General features: G+C 42.2%; 1 protein-coding gene across 1 annotated transcript in view; it reads left to right on the top strand.

The window, feature by feature from the left end:
• Positions 1–19,347, top strand: part of DNAH1 (dynein axonemal heavy chain 1) — an 827,745-nt gene that overhangs the window by 714,660 nt on the left and 93,738 nt on the right. The window contains exons 64-70 of the mRNA XM_069206595.1: positions 2,616–2,841; positions 2,997–3,192; positions 3,782–3,933; positions 6,432–6,628; positions 7,150–7,294; positions 11,708–11,866; positions 17,267–17,398. Of these exons, the coding sequence (XP_069062696.1) occupies positions 2,616–2,841; positions 2,997–3,192; positions 3,782–3,933; positions 6,432–6,628; positions 7,150–7,294; positions 11,708–11,866; positions 17,267–17,398 (1,207 nt within the window). The remainder of the gene's footprint in view (positions 1–2,615; positions 2,842–2,996; positions 3,193–3,781; positions 3,934–6,431; positions 6,629–7,149; positions 7,295–11,707; positions 11,867–17,266; positions 17,399–19,347) is intronic.

The raw sequence follows: 19,347 nt of genomic DNA, 5'->3' as shown, positions 1-19,347 counted from the left end.
TCACATCAACTCACTGGAGCTGATGGCGATCCGCTTGGCATTGAAAGCCTTTCTTTCTTAAGGCTGGCTGGTGAAGGTGTTCAGAGATGACAACACCGCCATGTGGTACTGTAATAAAAAGGGATGTGTGAGCTTATGGACCCTTTGTCAAGAGGCTCTGCATCTTTGGACATGACTGGAATGACAGGACATTTCCCTGATGGTTCAACACCTGGTGGGCTCTCTGAACACCAGGGCAGACAAATTCTGTTGAAGATGCCTACCGTATCACGAATGGCATCTTAATCTGGAGGTGGTACAATGTCTCTTTCAAGAGTGGAGAGAATCCTTGTCTGCAATTTTGCACGCTCAAGTTCCTAAGGCGGCTGTTACTCGGAGGCGCTTTTTCTTTTAAGTGGACTTCCTGTATATCTTTTCGCCAATACCACTCCTGCCCAGAGTTCTCAGTAAGGTCAGGAACGACTGGGCCCAAGTTATTCTTGTGTCTCCGTATCGGCACGGAGAGTCTGGTATCCTGAGCTGCTGAGCATGAGCAACGGTCCCCTGATCAGGCTGCCTTTTCTAAAGGATCTTCTGTTGCAGCAACAGGTGAGGGTTCTGCACCCAAAACTATGCATTCTTCACCTTCTTGCGTGGAGTTTGAGTGGCAACAGTTAACAGCTTTCAATCTTGCTCCTGAGGTCGTTAATGTTGACCTGCAAGGTAGGCATCCCTCCAGCAAATCAGTGTACGCCCACAGGATAAATTTGTTTCATGGTGCGCATCAAAAAACTTCAAGACTGTTTTTCTAGTCCCCATTACATTGGCCAGGAGGGTCAGCGAGTTGCAGGCACTCTCAGCACCCCACCCCCCCCACACCACCATCTATGCAGACAAGCTAGTATGCCTCCTTCCGAAGGCTGTGACTCCATTCCATCCGGTCTACCTTCTTTGCTCTGCCTGACCCTTCCAAACAGGAGGAGAGCCTTCACCACCTGGATCCAAAAAGAGCATTGTTGTTCTATCTTGATCACACCAAAGAGTAAAAGAGTTCTGTGTGGATGATCAACGCTTAGTGAGGTACATAGGCGCCAAGAAGGAGAAGGCTGTGTAACGATGGACCATCTCAAGGTGGGTAGTACTTTGTGTTGCTTTCTGCTCCGCGTTAGCCAATAAGCAACCCCCTGATGGCTTATGTGCTCATTCCACCATAGCCAAGGCTGTGACCACAGTGTTAGCCTGCAGAGTCCATGACCTGAACATCTGTCAGGCAGCAACATGGGCATCTCCTCACACATTTGGCAAGCACTATTGACTCAACAGTCACATCCATCATGACGGGCATTTCGCCATTTGGTCCTACATGACTTTCTGGTTTAAATCTGCTTTGCAGACCCAGCTCTGAGAGGCATGGCTTAGGTATATTTATTCTAAGGTAAGTAATCTATGGCTAGAAGTCTCTATCAGATAAACAAGTTGCCGCGCTCCTGGCATGAAAAGAATCCAAAAGTAACTGACATCAGTGTGCTGGTGTGGAGCATTTATAGGTACTGCATATGTTATTTCTGGAACAGCCAATGGGGAGCTGAATGATGCCACCTACTGGTGGGCAGTGGTACTGCTTCAAAACTTCCAGATCCAGTCTGATCCCTGGGGAATATCATAAGATAAGGGATCTGTGGCTAGATAGAGTCTGCACAGATAAGGCGTTATCAAAGTGAGTAACTTGTTCTTCAAGTCTTGTACCATTTGGCTATGAGAAGGGATCTTGTCCCATTGACCGTTATAATTTGAGTAACCCAGATGTGTGTGGATTGTAGAAGAGCTATTATGTTATTTGAGGTTTCATATTGGTTGTAGCAGCATATAAGTTGAAATATGTTTGACTTTAAATGTAGAAAAGAACATGTGAAGCTGGAAAGACTATAGAGCTTTATTTCTTTTCAACTACATTTGCAGTACATAATCACAAATACACCCACATTTAATTTGTGGCCCAACTGCCCTCCTTCCTACATGTATTAATGGTATTCAAGCAAACATATGGTGCAACAAGTGCCTGTGCAGTGGCCTATCCGAGTCAACAAGAACTAGAACGATGTACCATCATGGTTCTTTTATGCAACTTAGAATAGATGTACAGCAAGAGCTTATTTTATGTGGAGAAAATAAGAAACTGCTGTATGCCAATTCGATTACCCGAATCACACATTTACTCATCTAATCTGGTTTTATACACCAACATAGTAGATTGACCACCACAGGCACTATGAGCCTATCAAAATATGTGTGGCATGCACTGTTGAAATATGCAACATTGAACCACATTTAAATCGGTAGAGGATAAAAATGTGTGACTAAGGCTAGAGCCTAGGGAATGCGCTTTGTATGACAAGACTGTAACTTTGTACACGAGTCTCCATAGGGGTTAATATTGACTGTATTGAGTGTGAGATTTTGACAGCCATTTGTAGAGCTGAATGGGCAGTTTGACCTGAATGAGCCTCTGGTGGGGAAATGAAGGGTGAGTGTAACAATTTAGATCATTTAAGGTAGGTTGAGGTTGTTTTGGAATGATCACAGTGGATATTTTGTTAAAATGCAATGAGAAGTAATCTTAATATATGTTCTGACAGTGGCCTGGAAGACCAACTTCTAGGTAAAGTGGTGGCAGAGGAACGTCCAGACCTAGAGGAAGCCAAAAACCAGCTGATAATCAGCAATGCCAAAATGAAACAGGAACTGAAAGAGATCGAGGACCAAATACTTTTTAGACTTAGTTCCTCAGAGGGTAACCCTGTAGATGATGAAGAACTCATCAGAGTGCTTGAGGCTTCAAAACAGAAAGCGGGTGAGATCAAGGTCAGTGGCATGTTTTCTTTATAATTTTAGTTTATAAAAAGCTTATCTTGTAACTTACATATCAACTTTGCTTCTCCACCACTGACCACCCAAAGGCATGTTATATGTTGCTCACTAGTGTTATTTTGTTTTGTCTTTCTTGATTTTTCCCATAGGCCAAAGTGCGTGTGGCTGAACAGACAGAGAAAGATATTGATGCCACCCGCCTTCAATATGTACCTGTGGCTGTTCGCACCCAAATCCTCTTCTTCTGTGTTTCTGATCTCTCAAATGTTGACCCGATGTACCAGTACTCATTAACATGGTTCCTAAGCATCTTCATGTCTGGCATCATGAACTCTGAAAGAGCAGGTAGTCACATTAGGCATTCCATATGACTGGGAGTTTAATGAACACAAATTAAATCCATAGGAATTTCTGGCATGCCTGCCATGTCAAGAGTCTGGCATCCCTTTGCCGGACCGAATCATATGATTGCTTGGCAGCCAAATGAGCCTGATGTTAAATAGATGGGACAGAGAAACAATATACAAGAAACATAATGTACTGATTTTCTTGTCTATTCTGTACAACTCATCTCCCTCTTATAAACGTAAGGAATTAAAATGCAAGAGATATGCTTGAATAAAGAGAAGGATTAACTCCCTTCCTCTAATATATGATCCATGTACCTTAACTAGTATAAAAAGGAAGACATCTCCTGTGATGGCCTTTTAGTTTTCACAGTGGCTGCAATAACATTCACTCCTAAAAAACAAGTGCATCTCAATGTGAATAGGAGAATGATATGACCTTATTTTCTTCCGCAAAAACAAATTATATCTCTCAAATCACATGGTTTGTTCTTGCTTTAACTGAACATTATTTTGTATTTCTTATAAGAAAGTGCTGTATCATCTGTCCTAATGTTGTATCACTAACACTTGACTTGATGTTTCAGAAACGGTGGAGAATCGAATTGAAAATATCAACAAATACTTTACATTCAGTCTGTACAGCAATGTCTGCCGAAGCCTGTTTGAGAAACACAAACTGATGTTTGCTTTCCTACTCTGCATTCGGATTATGATGAACCAGGGCAAGATCGACCTGGTGAGGAGATACCCATGCTGCTACTCTTACTAAACTCATCACACCCTTCCCCTGGTATTCTGTATGTGCCCCCCCACGTCAATATGCTGTGATTAGCGCTAACATGGATAAGAGCAGGCACACATCCTAGACCACTATGAAGAATTATTTTGACGTTGTCTCCCTCAGCCATTATAATATAAGATCTAGTGACAGCATGCAGTTATCAAGAGTCCAGGGACCATAGATAAATACTATTTGCACAGATCCTATAATTATTGTTTATCAGCAGGCTGGGTGCAATACTCTGAAGTTTATTTACACTTCATTCATGTTCCTTATTTAGGAAAACATAATCAGTTCCAACAATTTATTGAGTCAGCGCTGTCCAGTGTAGTTAAGTTGCACAAATCTCACAGAGATAAATATTATTGACTTAATTCATACTAGAACCTGTGGCTCACTCTCACAAACTAAGTTTTGTTCTCCATTCTTGGTCTACTTCACCAAATTTCAGGAACACTGCCCTCCCTGTCTGTAACCCACAAATGTCTAATACCTGGTCTAGGGTGGTAGACAGGAGAAAGGCTGCATGGAATTGTGAGCTATTGTGAGATCCCACTCCCTAACCACCATAAGACTCCACTATGAGGTTGGTGCGCATAGAGATCCTATCTGGAAACTTGAGGCTTTGTGACTTAATTGAGGGCTAACTCTGGCACAAGGCTGACCCCTTGTCAGTGAAGTGAAGCTCACCCATGAATGAAGCTTATGTTATGCTATCTGGCACTTGTACAGGACTCAACTGCCACTAGTGTTGCACAGTGGCACTCTAACTGTGTGAGCGATTACAGGTGAACCAGCATGTTTGATTGCTGATAGATGTGATCTTGGCAAGTGTACTGATTTTTGCTGCCTAGTTTCCCCTATGTTTACGTTCAAGTTTTCTGTTATTTAGTTTCATTCATTGATAGCCAGTCTGCCGGATTAGGTCATGTGGGTGATGATTATTCCTTGATGTAGATCTTGCATCATTGAGTCTGCATTTGAGGGCTTTTGTTCTTAATGGGAGACCAGTTAAGATGGTAGAGTGGTTGTTGTCTGGTCAGTAAAAACGACTTGTTTATTTATACTTATCATACTCTTGGGTATGATAAGTGCTTTTATCTGGTTGTTGTCCTGGTTTTATTGAAACAGGTTGATAGATGGTATTCTTAGATTTATTTTTGGACATGAAAGTGTCAGGCTTCATTTTTGTCAGCACTGTGATGGGAGAGAGACTAGCATGTTGACCCTATCATGTGCTTTTGCTGACTGCCTCAGTTAGTTGATTTTGAGTATTTCTTGTTTACTTGTTGTATGTTAATGTTTCATATTGACAGGCTGGGTGTCAGCTGGCTAACTTAAAAAAGACAGAGTGAGTTGTAGATGAGTTCCATGACATTGCTGTGTTGAGCATTTTGTAGGTATGAAGGCTTCTTTTTGTTGAAAAATTTGATTTTTTCTCCTTAATGGGAAGTCTTGGGTCATGAACATGTTTTTTCATAGACCAAGTTGCTTTATTTTGAGCACATCGTGATGATTCTCAATTTTGGTGTTTTGCCGCACCAGAATGGAATCTCAGCTGGCTTACTTGAGTTGGATGCAGGGAAAAACAGCTGTAGATATGATCTCTTTTGTGATTTCCTTGTTCTTTCCTATGCTTTTTCCTTCATTTTCCTATGTCAGGACAGGAGTTCAGCTGGCACATTTTACAGTAAGGGGATGCACGCAGGACCATGAAACTCCTGTGTTCCTCATTAGTAAACTAGCGTGCATGATTTTTTTATGGAACTTGGTAACCCTGTCAATAGTGGCCTGCAAAACATTGTTCCCTTTTTGCCTAAGTAGATGTCATCAGGGCCATGTTCTCCAACCTCTTTCCATCTTCTACACCGTGTGCCCCATGAAGGTTGGCTGCTGTTACAGGATGGCCCTGGGTATTCTTCCCACTGTTGATCTGGGCCTTCTTTCACACAGTAAAGCCCTTTGATTGCTTAGTGTCTGGTCTGTCCTCCAAAGGACCATATTCATGTTTAGGGCACTCTGAAGGATGATGTTATTCCACTTACCGTCTATGCAGGGGTTGCAGTGCCAAGACACTGCAGGGTTACCCTGCTAGAAGCACCCCTGCAAGCTCCTCACACACTCTACAGATTCTCTGTATTTATAGGTAATTCATACACATCACAGGCACTCCTACAGCTGCGTATCCAGTCATCCCACTCAGCATACCCTGTTAAGTAAGCCTGCCTATCACACAGAGATGAATGTTTATGCTTACTCCTGAGCTATCTGTTGGTGGCTGACTAAAGACCTTAAGAAACATTGCACCTACCCAAACTTTTCATGCATTCCTCTCAGATTCTGTGGTGGTTTTCTCTTGTTCTCAGTTCTTCCAGACTGCCTTTCCCATCTTGCAAAGGTATATCATCTTTATTCTCAACTCTCACGCAATGGCTCTCTTTTTGGATTTTTAGGATGAATGGCGCTATTTGCTCTCTGGGGGAACAATTGAAACCATTCAGGAAAACCCAGCACCACAGTGGTTAAGCGAGAGAGCTTGGCGTGATATCCTGGCCCTTGATATCCTGAAGAACTTCTCAGGCTTCGTACATCATTTTGTGCTTCATTTGGATGGCTTCAAGACAATCTTTGACAGTGCTGAACCTCACAGGTGAGTCCTGAAGAGAAATTTCAAAATCATCCAAGAAATTATTTGAAGAGGATGCCTAGGGGAGTCTGTCATAAACAAAACTGCGCAAGTAAGCATGTCTGAACTAGCTCAACCCCCAAATGCAAATTACCTCCAAATGTCACAGGGAAGATTCTCCAAAGCAACACAAAATTACATACACATGCACTGTTTCACAAAGATAGAGGGATGCCAATACTGCTGTGTTTTGTCAGTTACCATTGAGACTAGACTTCCACAATTTGCTTATATAATTTTCCCAAGCTAAAGCATGCTATCATTACACTGACTGGGAATTAATTCTTCTCCCAGTAACCTATCTGTTTAATATCGACTTGCAACCTTTGTTTTATTTGGCGATTAGGCATAAAGACACTGGTATGGAGGCTATGCCAGAATCTCATTAATATTGTACAGTGTAAGGATTGGGAGCACAGTTTGGGATAATCTGAATTAACATGATCACTGGAACTTGAATGAGCGACCCTGTAACTTTCTTTCAGGGAGCCGCTGCCTGGTGAGTGGAACAATAAACTTGATGCCTTCCAGAAGCTTTTGGTTTTGCGTTGCCTACGAGGGGATAAGGTTACTAATGCCATGCAGGACTTTGTCGCATCCAACCTGGGACAGAGATTTATTGAACCACAGGTAATTCAAGCAGTTGCATTGTGTGGCAGAACATATTTTTTGTGCATGTGCATTCGTAGCATATACATGCTACGGTGAGTTATGTCATGAGAGGCAGGTACATTTTCTTTGTAAGTTCATTTATATTAGTGGTGTTAGTTCTGAAAAGATGAATTATTGAGAGGCACAGATGGATATACATGGTGGTGAGGGAGATTAGGAAGAGGATTGAGTGTCTGAATGCTATGGGACGATAGAGCTATGTGTAATAAGAGCATCATAAAGCAGGATGTGTTGGAAACAGAAGATTAAGGAGGCTACAAACATGAAAAGAAAGAGAATATATATATATATATATATATATTGTGAGAGTAAACAAGAGATTTGTATTCCGTACACAGTTCACAGTGACATACATGGCGGTCCCCAGCAAGGACAACTCTCATTGGACCCGATACACATGCTATCATTGTTTTGAAATACAACATACCACCTACAGAATTTGTTTTTCAGAAAACAAAACACTTTGCAGAATGAGCACATTAAACATGGTGCCTGCTCAGCAAAGTTCAGTGCCTTCAGTGGAGCTGCTACAGTGGTGGCTCAACTGAAGGCACACAGATTCCCACAGATAGGGTTGAGGTAGAAGAGTAGCTAAATGTTTAACACACACGTTCTGTGCTACACAAGTCCTGGTATGTACAAAGATATATGGGGCAGTTCTTCCTTGAGCTATCTCTGGTCTCACCTCTTGTAGTCTAGTTGTGTGGAGAAATTATTCTGTGAGAAATGCAGGAACACGCTACAGTCAATAGTTGAGAAATAATCAACATAGAGCATATATAAAGATTGAAATACACATTGGAATGTTTTAACTCAATACCACTCGCATATCGAGGGTGAAAGGAAAAGTAATGTGTATACAGATTGATTGTTTAAGGACGAAAAGGTAACAATCAAAACTTTCAAATAAGCCCACTGTCCAAAAATGTTTAAAACAAATAGAAAACCTATCAAATGAATAGTCATCACAAAGTTTAAGAGTCCCTTGAAGGGATCCATCAAGTCAGTGCCATTCAAGTGATGTTGGTCAGGAAGATGTTAGACAGCAGTAGATGCCTGAAATACTAATGAAGGTTACCTTTGGTTACACACTTTGAGGGCCTTCCTTCTTGAATAAGGCTCATAAATCCATATTACCATAATACTTTATGGAGCCTGATCATGTGAGCCAGATTAGATAGAAGAGCAGCTAATGTATACTTCCTAGTGCCACTGGCTTTTTGGTTATGAAATTAATACCTTGTACAAGATAAAAGTTGTGTCTCAGAATCTTGTGATTCATCTTCTACAAAGTGGTACTATAAAATCACTTGCCCTCCCATCCCTAGAATATACCATTGTGGGTGCAGGGTGTCCATTGGAGGATGAGAGTGAAGGCACAGCTGTCAAAGAGCAATCTACACAACTGGAGTTGTCTGACACTAACTGTAAACTGTTGTATGTATTTTTAAATATATTATATATCACTCTTTGTATGGACATCAGCATTTTTAAAAGCATAGTTTCCTCTGGCCCAGCGGAAAAGTCACATCAACATTTCAGCCGGCTCATAATAGAGCCGGCTGCAATGTTGATGTGCAGCGGGTGCAACTGCACCCGTCGCGCATTTCACTGCCCGAAATCCGGGCAGTGAAATGTACGATGGGGCTGTGCCTGGGGGCCCCTGCACTGCCTATGCCAAGGACATGGGCAGTGCAGGGGCACCCGAGTCCCCCTTACTGCCAGCCTTTCCATGGCGGTGTTTACCACCGTGGACAGGCTGGCGGTTGGGGATTATGACTGCCAGGCGGAAGCCTGGGAGTACGCTGGAGGGGCCGGCGGAATGGCCGTGGCTAATGCGCCACGGTCACAATACGCTGGTGGTACACCGCCAGCCTGTTGGCGGTGTTACTGCCAGCTTATCACCAGCCGCCACGGTCGTAATGAGGCCCATAGTCTCTGAGGCAATCAGTCATGCTGAGGATGGATATGTCCTCAATGAGACTGGATTACACATCAACGAACAAGTCAAAGATATAGTCAATGGTCAGGCTGGAATTTGAAAAGTTACCTCAAATTCAGTGGACGAGACAGCTTTTTGATCTGGCTTCCATTAAAAGCAAATCAGTCTATGATAAGCCATTTCCTTGTATACCTGAAGTGGATGAGGCAGGAGCCTTGTTAACAGGTAACTTCTTTTCAACTGAGCCGGCACTCAAAGACTTTGGCACTGAATGTAGGGCGAGATGCCAGTGATACCACACTCTGTTTTGATCTGCTTTTCATCAACTCTTTTGAAGACAGCTGGATTTTGGCCTTCCTTACTGGGATTGTGGATTCTGAAGCAGAATGCTTAGCTTTCTGGCATGTTTACATCGAGGGGTGTTAGTTTGATGAACTGTGTGAGAGGAATGAGGCTTCTTTTTTCTTTATCATGCTTCTCTTTTCTTTTGCCTTTAATCTTCCTTATGTGGGTGACCAGAGTTCTGAACCTTACCAGCAGGGTTAGACAGTGTAAGCTTTGCTGAATTTGACTTCCCTGAGGGAACTGGAATTTCCAAAAGTCTTTTCTCTTTGATAGTGCTAAGCTGGCTGGCATAGACCTGCCTATCTCCTCAATCAGCAGTAACAACAAATGTCTGTTTCTGCCCCTGATAGTCTTTTTTGGCATTTGAAGGTAAATTTCAGAATGCCTTGAATAATAGTGCAGGTGCAAACAGGTAATACAGACGGCATGTGTGTCATCCCTGTAATCTTTCTTTCTCTACATGGTTTGAAAATGTTGTACAGTATGCTGTTACAATTCTAGAGAGCAATGGTTAACCAGAGTTCCCAGTCTGGTAACGATGATGTGTTCAAGTATGTGAATATATGAAAAATCCAGTGCTGACGGAGACTGTTTTACCATTGCTCTGGCATGAGTGTGTCCGCACAGTATACATTACAGAAGGGACCACACAAAATCTGCTTTCCCTTCAGTAATATGGAGCTGATTGAGGAGCACAAATTACCAAATTATAAAAAACAAAGACCACCTGTGTTCCTGGGGTGCTTGTGTAACCTGCCCCAAGTGGAGTAGAGTAGGTTTGAAGTTTATGAAATATACTAGCCCTCATAAAGAGTACATTTTTATTTTGTATTTGCATATGGAACCCTAGAGGTGTTTTCTCGGCCTGTCTTCTATCACATTATTATTCCATATTTGACATAAATATTTTGGAATTTCTATAGTGTATGCCTAGCTCGGGAACAAAGTTGTGCTGTACACAGCAAACAGGATATACAGCAACTACATCTAGAAAAAGAATGGCGTATATTTGGGTGAGGGCTGATCTTGTGCAATAGTACAGAAAGGGGAAATCCTGATCCTTAGCCAGTAGAGAGAGAAGCAAAGGGGCTCCTGATCGATGGTCATTCTTAAACTGTTTTAACTGATTATTACAACTTCCTCATTGCTCAATTATTTTTCGTTGCAACTTTGTAGTCTATGTATCAGATTTCATGCAAATAGTGCATAAATTTAATAGGCCTGGGCAGAGTTTGTGGAGTTTTGCCAAAAAAACTCCTCCCCTCTACACGGAGTTCCACGAGCGGCGGGATTTGGGTAAACTGCACTGTTCATGCTGATTTTCAGCTCTGTAAAATCCGCACGAATGGCATCACGTTGAGTGCAAGAGAGAGTGTGCTAACTTCTTTTTGCCACTCCAATAGATTTTTTACTCAACTTGAGCAGCAGTTTTTTCATCGCAAGTGGCTGTGGCCTACCACGACCGCTTGCGTTCAGAAATCTTGCTCGTGCTCGCCAACTTTGTGATTTCTCCTGCTTGCCAACTTAACATTGGCGAGTGAGAGAAAAAACTCTGCTCCATGTCACTTTGCAGACTTTTTAGGAACTCCGGGCTCTGTGTAAAGTGGGGAAAACTCTGCAAGCTCCACAGGCAGAGCGGAATTCTTCTCCCACCCCTAAAATCTAACAGCAACATGTATTCTGAAAGCTGTGTTCTTGTTAAATTCGAACAAACTATGAAGTAAACTACCACATTATAGTGTTTGGTAGAAGCAAAGCTCAGGAGGGTACATTGGAGAGAGAAACTCAAGGACTTTACAAAGAAAAAATTAGTTTTGGTTCTTGAGATAGCAATTGGGATGGGTGAGATATTGAAATTATTGTAGGAAAGGGGGGTGTAAATTATATAAAATGATGTAAAGTGGAAAGTGGAGACAGAAATGGTGATATTGGAATGCTCTAGGAAGAGTGGAAGATAAATTGATAGGTGAAAAGGGTTGCGAAGTACAATAAGTGTAAAGAATTTTGGTGCAGAGGGATGTAAATAAAGATAAGAGTTCCACCAAGGCCATGGCCTGATGCAATCTTAATGTTTATTCCTATAGACGTCTGATCTGTCTGAAGTGTACAAGGATTCTACGCCTGTTATCCCGTTGATTTTTGTGCTTTCTCCTGGCACTGACCCTGCTGTCGACCTCTACAAGTTTGCTGAAGAGATGCGTTTTTCAAAGAAGTTAACAGCCATTTCTTTAGGTCAAGGACAGGTAAGTGCCCCTTCATTATAAATAACAACCTAAGCATTTAATAGTGATGTGTCACCGAAAGACTGACGGATCCAGAGATTATTGAGATCCATGGTTTACTTGATTTTTAGGTCACATCATGGATCTGTTCTTCACTCACAGTTAAGCCATTTCAAATTTGATAATCCAACCACAATCCTGACCTAATGATGTCTTTCTCTCCTTGTCTTCCTGTTCTGCTGTCTGGAAAAATACATATACAAATTTACCTTACTTCCCACATTCTAGGAATCCCATATTAAATTATTGAACTCTCCTCCTACTGACAATGAATGAAGACTCTTAAAAAACATCAAACATAAAGTTACTCACACCCTAGGTGTGATTGCTGCAGACCACTGGAGAAATAAAACCACATACAGAAAATAACAAATGGTACATTGTCAACTTGGCACAGCTCAAAAGACTGCCATAAAATTGAACGAAACTGAAGAACATCTTAATATCACAAGGACACAATGACCAGCAAAATCTGAATGCTTGTTTAACACAAAGTAGTACACACTGCCAAAAAAGCCTATTACTGTTCCTATATCATGAATGCGTCAAACAAAGAGAAATATTCATTCTCTTTAGAGAACTTACAGATTGCAAGTCCTATAACAATGCCATAACTGCAACTCCTAAATTTTACGATGAATGTGTGAACACTTGAAATCCAAAGTTGAAATAATTCAACAGTATATTCTCAAGTTGGAGATCAAATCCCCTTTATATGCCCATTGGCAAGATAGGGGCCCGGTCTCAACCCCTCCCTACTTTGTATCCACAGTGAGACCTCAAAATTACCTCAAAATGAAAAGCATCCTCCTTGCCTGTTGTGCCATTCTCAGGAGCCTTTTAAAGAAATGAACGGACATCTTAGCCCCTAATGTCACTTAACTATTGAATAAATCTTTGAAATTCAACACAATTCCAGCAGCATTTACACACGCAGCCATCACCCTTCTACAAAAAAATCTACTGACATAAACAATTGCAGCAAACTAATGACCTATTACCATCTTACTGCTGCTCAACATACTGTAATCAGGAACATACTGTAATCAGTAAATTTGCTAGTTTATGGAAACTCAAAACATGTATAATTCATTGAATTCTGCATGAATGGCAACCCAGCTTCAAACCTTGAAGACGCACTGACTGTGTGAAATCAGAGAAGATCTTGTATCTTCACCGAATAAAAACCATTCTGAGGTGTTCACCCTTTTAGATTTGTAAGTGACATACGATAACATTACCCGAATACACTACTCCAAAGGCTAGAGATATGGGCCAATACAACCATTCTTTGCATCAGATCCATCCGAAGTGTAGCTGCCCTATCAAAATAGCCAATTTATCTTCCACCACTGAATCAATCACATGAGGTGTTCTTCAGGCATCATCCTTATCACTGATTCTTTTAAATATTTACATGTAACTATTAGCTGATGCGATTTCCTAACAGTGGTTACAATTTAAAAAATATGACAACACACAAATCCCACATTCATGTGGAAAAGACTGGAATTACGGACTAAGATTGTTTATCATCTCTGACACATCTATTAATGGATGAAGGACATTTCTTCTGCTTTATATAGGTCTAAAACTGAAATATATTCTTCTCTGTTTGGCCATCTGAGGTAGACAGCGCCCAGTCACTAGTGAATAAATAAAGAACCTGCTAGTGTAGTTTGACCAAGACCTCTCCTTTAATCATCAGGTGTCTGCTGTAGTGAAGAACACCAGTGTCCTCCTTAAGAGAGTTAGAAAGGTCATTCCCTTGTTGCAATCAAGTTGCAGAATCAAACTGACAAGACCCCTAATTTGCCTACCTAAGTTATTACAATGCTGTTTAGTTGGGAGCATCAAAGAAAGAAATCCAAATCTTCCGGAGGGTTCAGAACCAAGTGACAGACTTTATTTGAATTTCAAGAAAAACAGGGTAACGTTACCACAGCAATAAATCATTTGCAGTAACTCCCTGTTTAATAGACAGTCACCATCAAAGTACTATTTTGCGTATACAAATCAGTTAGCCCAATCTACTTCCAGAAGCTGGCCCCCGCAGCATACATCTGACAACCTGTTCAGATTGAATAACACTAATCTGATGGTCATAAAGATTTTTTTTTTAAACAGTAGTAGAGCGGAAATTCTTTAACTTGGACATGCATTCGATTTTACAACGTCTTGCACCCTCATCTGCAAACCATGCCAAACACACATACCTTCAAAAAGATGCTGAAAACAAAACTCTTTACGGAAGCTTTCAATGCTTACATTTCTATTCCTAGGACTCCCCTGTCATATTCACACCAAACATTTTTAGAGCCACACCTGATAGATCTCTTTATCCCTTTTGGAAAAATGCAGAACTGGCAGATGTCTCTCACTTCCCCTTTTGTGAGACATGCTGTGTTAGATAGGGAGTGTTAGGAGTCAGGCAAACTTGTCAGCGAATCTTTTATCTGCAGTTGATGAAAAAATGGAGACCCGTGCTAAATAATGAATCCAGGATTTGTACAGTGTGGCAAATCACCTGTGCGGGTCTCAAGGCGCTGAATTGTAGGCACGGGGAGACTAAGTGATTTGCTTCGAATCACAGGATGTTGAGCCGAGACTCGAACTTGGTTCCCCCAACTTCGAAGTCGGCAACGCAGCCCGTTACACCACACCATCTCACCTCTCTATAACCCCAATCCAGTATGAATACACAGTGACTGGTCTTTTGCTATCATGTGATTATTTATTCTACAATATGTGTCTATAAATCATGTTTATTAAAATGATCATAATTATAAACAACTCCGCTGATGATATACAAATCAAGGTAAATCTTAAATAGGCCCCAATCCTAATTCATCGCTCATTCCTAATATGTCAGTCTATTTCCTGCCCATAGTGCCTGAAGGTGTCAGCCGTCCAATTTATAAAGCTCTATTAGTCAAAGAAAGCAGCAGCTATACCAAAACATATATAGTTTCCCTACATACCTTGTACTGATATTGGGTCAGCATTTGGAATTCAGCCCTTCAGTATCTCCCCTCAGCAAGCGGTCCATGTGTGTAACCCTGCCCCTGAACTGTTACCTTATCTATCTTTATGACCAATGATGTCTTCTGGAGTGAGGAGTTAGCAACTCATGCTCAGCTCCTACTTTGCTACAGCAGCATTGTATCCACCAAAGGATCCATCAAATCATCATAATAATAACCATTGGCTGCCAGCTGAGTGATTTTAAGATTGCTGTGCAAATGTTATTTTTGAAACGTCCCAACCAATGGTTAGCACCCCAGAAAAAACTTTACATCCAGTCATGGCATCTTGGCCTCCACATATATCACAGAGTATTGTGATGTCATTGCTTGATGACAGTCAATGATACAATAGGAATTGCATAAAAGCTCCAGCCTACAGACCTACAGACTTTAGTGGGGGTGACGTTGCAGACGTCTGTAGAGGAAATGCACTATACATTTGCACCACTATTACTGACATTACTTTTTCCTTTGATGGCTATTGATCATTCTGCAAGTTAATTTATCTTTGAAAGATTACCCATGAATTCCAACCCATAACATTTAAATTGTCCTTAGTGTGCAAAACCCCTCTTAATTCTGGGAATTGCATGCACTTGGTATGAAAAAAGAGAAGCTTGACATTGAGGAAAGAGGAAACCTCCTGGGCAGGTTCATGTTGATATGGTTCTGACAGCTTACACAGTGACCTTGGTGGTACTTGGTCTATCAGTGTATTACTGCACATGCTACACTTTTTATATTCATGAAAGTGGCAGTCTCAGTCCCTCTTGGTGTTTTGAAGTGTAAGTGAAGAATGTCCGACAGAGAGGGAAATCTTCATTTGTTTGAAGTCTCAGGCCTTGCTTATGCTATGCAGGGGGTTGCGGGAAGTGAGGCATTTCTCCTTAGAAAATATTGCAGTCCCTTTATCCTTGACTTTAATGCTACACTCATCTTCCTCTGTTTACTTAGCCTTGTCTCCACCACAGCCTTCATCGTAGGATTGAAAGCCAAAATTTTAATTTAAGACATGCTCTCTTGTTTTTATTCTTTTACATTGGAGCCCTAATGTGGTTTTTATGCTGCAGTTTTTTTTAGCATTTTTAAGGGTGGAGCCAAGGAATTCAGCAAATGTGAAAAATGCAGCAGATTTAACTATTGAATATCCGCCTGTATTTGTGTGCCTCGATGGATGCCTGATTTATGAATACAAAATTTTTTTTTTAAGGAGGACACTGGTGCTGTTGAGGTTTTTGTAACTTTGATAGGGATTTCCATGATGGAGAAATAGGATATCAATGCCATCCAGGTTCTTCTTCAAATGGTCACCTTCATACAGCACTCACTAGACAGATTTTCATGTGTCCAGCATAGCACCAAAGCCATATATTTGGCAAGCTACAGCATTGTCATAGGTCATACCAATATGCAATGTAGAATCACTTACATGATTCCAGTGTAAATACACAACCACTTCATGCACACAATAGTGCATCATTCGTACCCATGAATGGAGTGGAAACCAAAATCAGTTTTGACAAAAAATGTCCCAACAGCCTCACACTTCAAGTGAATGTTAATAGAATGTTGCCATGAGGGCACGGATGGGAAACAGCAACCCATTCAGCTCTGAAATCAGCCCCAATCTTGCACCCAACAGAAAAATGTCAAAGCGGCGGAGCTGCTAGTCAGGCCCTCCGGATATATTCCTGGATAGTGTGTGTGGGATTGGAATACCTCACTCCGTCCAGGCGTTGGATAATGAACCACCCAATCCAGACAAAACATAACTCTTTGGCAAACCCACCCATGCAGGTACTATTCTAGAAAGAGCTCCCAAGATAAGACACAGTTTACCTTCATATGCATTTACACAAAATGCATACATACTAAACGTAGTGTAGGTTCTCTACTGATCACTCACAATCAGCTAGCAACAAACATCCAACACAATTGTTTGATCGATTTACCAGTTGGGATGAAATGGCACCCAAAAAAGACTAAAGTATGATACCGTGGAAATTGAGATTATTACAACATAAATGAAATCACAACACGCACAGTGTAACGCAATATTATATGGCATGTTATGCTAAGGCAAGTTATCAGATGTTTGGTGAGTCCTCACTCTTGCTGTGTAAAACATCAATATGATGTCAGCCATCTAGGATCCACAACTCTGAGATAAACAATAACAGCAAAGTATTTTGTTTACATTTCTCTATTATTGTCTCTGCTGGTTGGATTTGTTTCCAACATGGTGACTACTGATGGTTTTGTTTTTCTTCTTGGTCACTAAAGATATTGCTTTATGGCTTGATAACCTTTATTACTGCTGTTCTTTTTTCTTTAGGGACCTCGTGCAGAAGAAATGATGCGCAGCTCCATGGAACGTGGGAAATGGGTATTCTTCCAGAACTGCCACCTGGCACCAAGCTGGATGCCCTCTTTGGAGAGACTTATTGAAACAATTGATCCTGATAAGGTATGGAGCACAGCATATTTATACTGTTTTTGCTACATTCTCAACTATTTCAAATTTTGCTCAGAAATTAGCATCAGAAGGCAATAGAAGTTGCATTCTGTTGTCTCCCTTGATTAAGGTCGTCCCTTGCATTTTCAGTGACATCAACAGATCTTTTTGCAGAAAACCATTTTAGATCATAGTTAAGAGGGCAGCTGTCTGCAAGACCTACTGTTTACAGTATGTACAGAGTGGGCTATGTGTCACCCCATTTCAACTATTGACTTATTCGGATCCACTCCTTTAAGCCTCTGGTGTGAAACATTGTCAGTCACATCTATGATCAGCCAAAGGAGTATTCCCCTTTCACCCTCATGCTATGTGTGTTTTTCTGCCTTCTATGGAGTGTTTGCATTATAATGTGTGATGAACTATTCTACATTTAAAACATACACTCAGTCATCACCCTTTTGTCTTATCCAAATGTCATACATGTATTGTACACAGAAAGCAATCTTGTTTTTAAGTGCAGGTGTCTATGAATGTTTTTGGCATACTCAGGTCAGGTTTGCGCTCAATCGTGACACATGCCTCTTAATTGTTTTTTTATTATTGCTATGGAGGGCCCTGTTTAGAAAGGACAGGGCACCATCAAAACACTATGGGGGTGATTCTGACCCTGGCGGTCGGTGATAAAGCGGCGGCCAACCCGCCAACAGGCTGGCGGTCCGAAAAATTGAATTCTGACCCTGGCGGGAACCGCCAACAGAGACCGCCACTTTAACACTCCGACCGCCACGGCGGGACAAACAAACAGCGCGGCGGTCACTGCCAACAGGCAGGCGGCCGACAATGTACCGCCCAACCTATCACAACTCACCAATCCGCCACCTTTTCCGGGGCGGGAGCACCGCCGATAAAAACACGGCGGAAACAGACTACGAACGGGAAAACGCTCACCTCTACGCACTCCACGAGGACAGAGGACAGCATGGAACCCGAATTGAACATCATACCTGCACTCGTCTACCTGCTCATCTACCACGAGTACGAACTCCGCCGCAGACGTCAACGGTGAGTAGTACACCTACGACACACGGGAGGGGGGAGGAGGAAAGGTTACGGGCACACACATATGCGACCCCCACCACCCCCCCAAGATGTACACACCAATGCAGAGCAACAAGTCACAGTGACACCACCCAAACACCCGTAAAAAATACAATCACATAACTAAATTGAGAATAAATATTTATGAACAAAATAGTCTCAGAAAAGTATTTTTCAACCATCAAAACTTTCTTCTGATAAACAAATTATTTACACAGCAGTGGATAACTGAAGCAAGTAGTCCTGCACATCTTACGAATCCATCATGTCCGTGGGCCAAAGTGTAGCGAAACAAGGGCAAAGCCCACACAGGAGACCTGAGTCCTTTGGAAAGAACACTGCAGGGGCATCTGGTGACAAAACCACAGGCACCTCAGGGGGAAGGGAAGGGGGGGGCACCACAGCCACATGAGTCCACGACGCCAGATCCACGAAGGGCCCACCATGCCCACTGTGCCATCCTGGGGAGTGCAAAGCCACAGTCTCTCAAGTCTCTACAGTGGGTGGATTGCCCACTGTGCCATCCTGGGGAGTGCAAAGCCACAGTCTCGCAAAGTCTCTACAGTGGGTGGATTGCCCACTGTGCCATCCTGGGGTGTGCAAAGCCACAGTCCATCAGGTGGATAAGTGTCCCCACTGGACAAGGAGGATGCATGGTGGGCACAGTGAACCCTGAACAGTGCCTGACAGGAAGGGCCCAGCGGAGCGGTGCGGTGCTTGAGACGGTGGTGCCCAGCGGAGCGGTGCGTGACAGGAAGGGCCCAGCGGAGCGGTGCTTGAGACGGCGGTGCCCAGCGGAGCGGTGCTTGACAGGAAGGGCCCAGCGGAGCGGTGCTTGAGACGGCGGTGCCCAGCGGAGC

Source organism: Pleurodeles waltl, chromosome 9 (assembly GCF_031143425.1).
Source record: "Pleurodeles waltl isolate 20211129_DDA chromosome 9, aPleWal1.hap1.20221129, whole genome shotgun sequence".
In the NCBI taxonomy this organism is placed as follows: domain Eukaryota; kingdom Metazoa; phylum Chordata; class Amphibia; order Caudata; family Salamandridae; genus Pleurodeles; species Pleurodeles waltl.
Note: the sequence above shows the minus strand (reverse complement) of the source record. Positions and strands in the feature narration are given on the sequence as shown.